This window comes from Adiantum capillus-veneris, chromosome 22 (genome assembly GCF_014529385.1).
Source record: "Adiantum capillus-veneris isolate H3 chromosome 22, ASM1452938v2, whole genome shotgun sequence".
NCBI lineage: Eukaryota > Viridiplantae > Streptophyta > Polypodiopsida > Polypodiales > Pteridaceae > Adiantum > Adiantum capillus-veneris.
Window position 1 is genome coordinate 128,243,745 of NC_140952.1, and position 7,873 is coordinate 128,251,617.

General features: G+C 38.6%; 1 protein-coding gene across 1 annotated transcript; it reads left to right on the plus strand.

The window, feature by feature from the left end:
* Window positions 1-672: 672 nt before the first annotated feature.
* On the plus strand, window positions 673-6,959 carry LOC147430199 (putative pectinesterase 68). The gene is made up of 5 exons (XM_086495536.1): window positions 673-1,083; window positions 3,250-3,456; window positions 5,659-5,704; window positions 5,772-5,901; window positions 6,760-6,959. The coding sequence occupies exons 1-5, from the start codon at window positions 673-675 to the stop codon at window positions 6,908-6,910; spliced, it is 945 nt and encodes a 314-aa protein (XP_086351662.1). The 3' UTR covers window positions 6,911-6,959.
* The last annotated feature ends 914 nt before the right edge of the window (window positions 6,960-7,873 follow it).

Genomic DNA, 7,873 nt, shown 5'->3' on the forward strand with positions numbered 1-7,873 from the left:
CACAATAGTTAAAGCAGTTTATTGAAGATTTCAATGCCAACGAATTTGATAAAAATCTACCAGTTGTTTGCAGATTTGCCAAAAATGATGGAATTAGTTCAGGGATGTCTGCAGGAAGCAAAAGCCATGCAGATAAAGAAGCAGATTGATGATGCTGTAGAGCTAGCACTTGATGCTGTTCGGGAGCAGTATTATATTTTTCATGTATATGATCCAGAAGGTTTTATTGCATGTTATGAAGCTGAGATGAAGAGCCGAAATGTTCCAGAAGATCGGATGATTGTAGCTTTTGAAGAGGCTGTAAACTCGGATTTTAAAAAGCAGGTTCAAGAATTGGCAGAAGAATATCCCACACGGTGGGAGTATTTTGCAGAGGAATTTATTTACGAAAGCTCAAGGATTCTAGATCGGGAAATAAAAGAGATTATTGAACAAAGTAAGGTTGTCTTCAGTAAAGGTGAAGGGGATCAAATGCAGATCCTCAACTATGATGAATTCTGGGAGCATATTTCTGCAAGAAGTAAATCCAAAGAAAATGCTAAGGTAGAATCTGTTATTGATGCATGTCTTCTGGAAGACGAGACATTATTGCATGCAGATGATGTTTTCATAGTAGATATTGTTTATGCTCGATTGGGATTGTCTTCTTTATTCCAAAGCAGATATGACTCTATGGATGCTAAGCATGCAGTCATATCCTCTCAAAGTGACATAAATGAGGAAGCAGGTTTCTCAGAGCCAGTTCATGGTTTGCATACAAGCATAGTTGCTAGCAGTGATCAAGAAACATGTTTGTCAGAGTCAATATGTGATGTGGATGCCCATTTGGAGTGCTCTTTGGGTGTAGAACATGAAGAGAATGCTTATGCAGCATTACATGCAAAAGCAATTATTTTGGATGATGCTATACAAGAGGGTTTCATGTCTATGGCTGCATTTCAGGACACTGGTGATGATGTAGATGTATTTGATGCTCAACCATATGTATTTGATGTGAACCAAGACAAAGATTATGATTATGGAGATGCATATTCAGAGGGGGTGATGGATGATGATCAGTCTGTGACTGCTACAAGTTACAGGGTTTGCTATGATGATGCTATGGAAAAAGAAATTGATGCTATCTTTGTAATGCATGCTGAGACTTGTGCTATTGAAGTGGAAAGATATTTGAATGGGAGTGTGAAGCTGCCAGAACAATTTGTGCCTATGTATGAAACAAGCGACGAGGTTTCCTGTGATAATACTCACAAACTAGGTGGTTCCTCCAAGTAGGAAGATATGGAGCTTATGGATATGCTTGATGATGCGTTAAGAGGAATTTCGAGTTCCTTGTGACAAGAGTAGTGAAGAACATCCTGCAACATATGATGAAGAGCTTATGTTTCTTTTGGATAAGGCTCTAGAGGAGTCCTACTAGAGAAGGAAGCCATGCAGCATTTGTGGTATCGAATGAAGTGATGGCATTCAATGACTCACAAATGCACACTGATATTTTGGAAACCATAGTGACTGAATTCATTTTGCCTCTGGGTTCTGCTACGATGGGAATTTGGGACTTTTTGTTCCTATGCTATGAGAAAGTTTGTGGAGATGCAATATACTTGAAATATGATCTTCCACTACCTTATGACCCAGGAGGTTATCATGCCAGCTATGATTGCTGTCAGTTACTTTATATGCCATATGATCCAGGCGGTTTGTATGAAGATTTGTGGATTAATGTATGTTTATGCTTTATTGATTGGAAATTCTTGTATTTTCCCTATGATCCTGGAGGATGGTACAAAATTTTTAAAGGAATGCTCACAATAGGGCAAATCATTGGTTTTCCGTTTGATCCCGGGGGATAATAAAGTGCAAAGTTCCAGATTTGAAGAGTACCAGCTATCTGTAAGTTGCATGGTACAAGGTTTTGTTTCTTAGATTACGCTAAGTCATAAGAGTTTTCGGTTATGCAATCAATAAGATTACATGGCTAGCTTCCAGTTGACTTCTTTGGATAATTGATGAAGTATCTTCACATCTATTGAGTTGGTTCTGCTAACAGAACTTGAGGTAAAGGACTTGACGGCCATTCCGTGTGCAGACAGAGTAGGGCATACTTGAGCTTGACAGGGTTCCCTTAAGAGAGATTACTGGTCAATCCGTGTGCATCATTAACTGGAGCACTTGAGACTAGCGGGGTTCACTAAACAAGTTATCCATGATTGAATGCTTTGAAGATACGACAGATACAGTTCAGAGAATTTTGATGAACAGCTACCTAATGATTAAGCTAGAACATTGATGATAGGGTATAAGCCTTATTTCATTTTTCATATGTTTACCAGTTAAGTGAGTCTGATGATGGCAAAGAGCTTAAGGTACCTAAAGCAAATGTAGATTGAAGTGTAGTTGGCACAGACCGGAGGCTGTGCAGGTTCAGAGGGGGTGGATGTCGTGCAACTCCGCTCTCATGCTAAGAAAGATGCCATAAAAATGCACATCAAGTTTGTTTGAAGCTTACAGGATTAATGAACAGTGATTAGGGCCTGGTAAAACAGGCCAAGTTCAATACTGACTGTATGTCAAATGCGACTGAAAGAGCCAAAACATGCCTTAATGATGCCAAAAATGAGTATTCTTGAAGTGAGCATAAGTGGGAGATTATGATCTAGAACTGCAGTGCTTGAAGTACTCTACCGGCCTGTCTTTACGGCTCGTCGATTGGAGCTACGGTGAGGAAGTTATGGCAATTTGAAGTTTGAGTCGATTGCAGATCCGCACCGGATTGGGCAACTGCAGCTGAGGTGACAGAAATGAAATGAATGCACGGGCCTGAAGTGCTCACTTTGTGGAGCGCGTCAGTCTTTTCAGATCAGCGATTGGAGTCTCGGTTGCCAAGATATTAGCCGTTAAAGATTCGTAAGGGGCCGGTTCCGTGCCAGTCCGGTCCGCTCGGTCGGGGTGCCATCTGGGAATGAAAACAGAGTCTTTTTCAGTACTTTTCATACAATGCATAACATCATGAGCTTCTTCTCGAGAGGCACCGCATACCTAGCTATGTACGATTGGGGGCAGGGGGCCACCGACCCCCCCACCGGGCCGACGGTCCCTTGCCCCCAATCGTACCTAGCTAGGTATACTGTGCCTCCCTCGCAGAAGCTCATGATGTTGAGGTAAGTCACAATGTGGGAATTATTGTGAGGATTTACCCAAACCTTCTTGTGCACTAAGAGTGTGGTAGTTGTTTTGTTTAAATTCTAGAATACATTACCACCACCCCCACCTGGAATTGAAGGACGTCAAGCTGCAGCATTTCGAATTTCTGGAGACATGGCTACATTTTACAGGTGTGGTTTTGTGGGTGGTCAAGACACTCTTTGCGATGACCAAGGTCGACACTACTTTGAAGATTGCTTCATTCAAGGATCCATTGATTTTGTTTTTGGAAATGCTCGTTCTCTTTATAATGTAAGTATAATTTGTCAGCTTTGCTTTTCTGAATGTGTCAAATTTAGACCAAATTGTTCTAACAAGTCACTCATAAAATGGTGTGTGGAGAGAGAGAGAGAGAGAGAGAGAGAGAGATTGTCTCACCATTTTTGAAGGTCAAATGTGAACTAGGGACCAAATGAATATATCACATGATTTGTATTGATGTAATCAATGACCCTCGATGCTAAAGGATAATAGATGTGAGGGAGAAAATTGAGAGTGGGACATAAAGGTATATAGGGAGTGGTCCGACCTAAATATGCGAAGGAAACGAGCTCAAATGTAATTAAAAAAATGAGCACTCAAGTAGGGTGTGACGCTCACTCTCTTGAACTTTCAAGGGGCATAGGATGCATACACGAAGGAACTTTTTCCTACTACCTCAACACCTTGGCTTACATTGAAGGGAATGGGAGCTAAGCTAGAGTGTTGCTATGGTGCTCAAAACTCTCTCCATAGTACTCATAACCTTAATCCTTCTGAAGGAGAAGGAGCATGTAAGCTATTCGTACCTTCAGTCATAATTTTTTTAAAAAGAATACACTTTTGAACATTTTCAAACTCATTCCAAGTGGTGACATTAATGCTACCACTCCATTCTTTGACCCCATAAAGAATTGAAGGCATCATCAGGGTCTCAGAGTACCATTTCATATCTCCTCATCGACACGTGTTTTCAAATGCATATTACCTTATTTCGTTAGCTTCAGTATGACACATATCACATCCAACCATTATTAGTTGGTTGGAATCTCAATGCCATGGTACTTGAAACTCTCTACCACTTCATGTGGCTCTTGATTATACACAATGCATGGTTTCTTCTTGAAAGAGAGAGAGAGAGAGAGCGATTGCAACAGATTCTTCCTAAAAAGATAGGTTAGATAATAGCATGATTGATTTTATAGATGTTATCTCGATGCTCTAGTTGACAAAATCCAGTTTTGAGGCTTTTTGAGAGATAAGAGATGCTCAAACTCTAGCAATAGTACACTTTTTCGAAAATCATAGGAGGACACACAAGAAAGAACATTCCAAATTTTGTCTCTAAATTGGGGATGCATGTGTTTCCTTATTGGGGCATGTCTACAATTGGCTCCTTTATCCTATGTATGTATACACAATTGCATATACATCTTTCATGGTATATAATATTGATGCATTCTTTGGTCAAGGCAATGTAATCTAAGAATCGATTTTGGTAGACATGGCTCACTTAGATAGCAAGAAGCTCAATTTGCTAGGCATGCGATTTTCAATGATTATGCATGGGGTTTTTTTTTCATCGCATCAAGTAATATTACTATGTAGAAAACATTGTAGCAAGTAATATACTGTACTATGTAGCAAACCTATGAGTCGATGTTAGGTTTAGGTTTTGTATAAAAAAGATTAGTACAGAAGTTTTTCATTGGACCTTAAAGTCCAAATCATAGGAGACCTTTGACATCTGAAATTTTCTTGATTAATGAGTTCCCAAAAGTCCCCTTTCTGATATTAGTATGTGACACTTGTACTAGTAACTTCTTAATGTTTAGACAAGTAATCTCTACAAGAGTGACTTTTTCAAAGTTGCTAAACCATCTAGTCCAACATGTACCAATCTTGCATATAATTATTTTGGTCCAAATAAAATTAGGGTTGTAACTAATTAATAAATTTTTTGATGGCTTAATAATGACCCATGCTTGTGATTCCCAATGGCACTTAAAATGTTCTAGAGATTGAAATAAGATGCAGTCTTATGTAAATATGTGACTTAAAGAAGGCTGATGGTCACACAAACGTTTGGATCCATCTTCTTCCTATGTGTAAGAAATAGGTATGTGTTCATTTGTAATACCATATATATACAACCATAGAATTGGTTATTGCAGTCATCACAACTGATAAACACCTTGTTGTGTGACAAAATTGGATTTCTATCCATTCAACAAATAAATTAAAGATGAGGTAATGTTCTTTTGAGAAGTTTAGTCCAAAGTCCTTACAAGTGCAAGAATTCATTTGTTTGTGTTAAAGACATGCTATAAGTAGTCCAAAGAGATTAGTCTCACTTACCATTAGTTCAAAGAGACCAGTCTCACTAACCATTTGAATGACCTTGGTTACGGTTTTTTTCCAGTGCTTGCACATGTGTGTTCTAACATTCAAAAGTGGTTGTCTCTTTCTCAACAGAGATGTGAATTGAACTCTATTGCACAAAGCTATGGATCAGTGGGTGGTAGCTCAAGATAGGCAAAGCTTGGATGACAACACTGGCTTTGCTTTTGTAAATTGCAACATAACAGACAATGGGCCAATCTACCTTGGAAGAGCAATGGGCCCTTTCTCACGCATCATCTTTGCATATTCTCAATTTGATGACATCATTGATCCACGTGGCTGGGACGATTGGGATCATGACACAAGCAAAGACGGGTAAGGTTAATTAATGTTATCAAGGATTCTTTGGAAAAAGCCATTTTCTTGGCCTTGTTTTTGAAGGGAAAACTAGCTAGACAACTTGGTTTTATTCCAAAATCTAGGGTATTCGTTGGGATTTATAACTGAGATGCTGAATGTTTAACCTTGAAAATCAAGGTTAAAGAGAATTATAACAAGGATTTTTCATTTTCAGCCCTAGGAAATTTGCACTACAAACTAGGATATGTGAGCACTAGTACCAAGAACTTTGTATATTCCAATCCTTGACTTCCATTGGCCCATAACTAGGAGAACTTTGAAATTTCTATGATTTTCCTTGTTAAAAAGAACATAGGTATCAAGATCTCCATAAATTTATTTTATTGAAAATATATATTCTTTTGAACCTAGAAGATTCGTGTGTGTGTGTGTGTGTGTGTGTGTGTGTGTGTGTGTGTGTGTGTGTGTGTGTGTGTGTGTGTCTGTGCACGTGTGTGTGTGTGTGTGTGTATATATAGAGGTGGGTTGGGGGGGGGGGGGGGGGGCGGACCTCTAAAAGCTAGCTTAATGAGTTTCATATCACCAAAATTTTGGAACAAGCATTAGGACAAGTGATTAAATTGCAGGCTATTCAACATTTGTATAGCACAAGCTTGAAAGCTTGCAATAGTCTCTTTTGACAAAAACATATCATTCAGATTGTAGATATTTGTGACCTAGGAAGACCATGCAAACATTAAGAAACATGTGGAGAGAATTTACCTCATTTGACTAGAAAATGACTCATTTAATGGGCCAAATCACTTGATCAATTTTCAAGTAAATTGTTTTGAGGTTTAATTTCGGTTACACAATCTTTTTTGTTTTTGGCAGAACTGTTTATTATGGACAATACAAGTGCGATGGACCGGGAGCAAATGAATCTCAACGGGTGATGTGGTCTCCTGAGCTAACTGATGAAGAGGCTTTACCCTTTTTGACCACAAGCTTCATTGATGGGGATACTTGGTTGCCACATGCTTAAGAAGGCTACCACATGTTAATCTTCACATCATAATTTATTTGTAACATTATATACCATTTTTTATTAAATATGTAGAAATAAAGAGACTTTTTTAATCAAGACTCTCATTTTGGGGGGGGGGGGGGGGGGGGGAACTTTGTAGGTATATGTGTATATTCCATGTGTTTGACAAGAGGGTATGTTATAGTTCATATTAGTTCTAGATTTACACTTATAAAAGGGGTATTTTCGTTCAATTTATAAAAAAAATACAAGTTTATGAAGAAAGAGGGGTAGTTTTATTTCAATCCACAAAATGTGCAAAGGGTTTTTTTAATTAACCTCTCACCACACGTGATATACCTCATGAGCTCTCATTATCCAAGAAATTGTCAATATCTCATGCTACTTTTTATATTTCAAGAATCTACACATATAATGCCTATCCAAGGGATTGCAACAAAAACTCTCTACAACCGAAATTAACCAAAAGTCTTAAAACCCTTAACTGAAGCTCAAACGGTATGCTATTCCCCTAGAGGACACCACCCGAGTTGCAGATGCAACTTAGTGCATGTTTCCATTCTTCAGTTTTCACATTAGTTACTACTCTTGTACCTATTACATCTATAAGTTCAATGCTTTCACACACGATATCATTGAATGGAGCTACCACAAAGTTTCTCTCAACGACCCAAGTATAGTTTCCCCCTACTACCTTCCCCGCGTTGATGGTGAAAAAAAAAAGACCCAAAAGGTTTTGGGCTTTCCAAATTTTCTTGAGATAGTAGTAAAACCCTTAACTGAAGCTCAAACGGTCTGCTATTCCCCTAGAGGACACCACCCGAGTTGCGGATGCATCTTAGTGCATGTTTCCATTCTTCAGTTTGCACATTAGTTACTACTCTTGTACCTATTACATCTATAAGTTCAATGCTGTCACACACGATATCATTGAATGGAGCTACCACAAAGTTTCTCTCA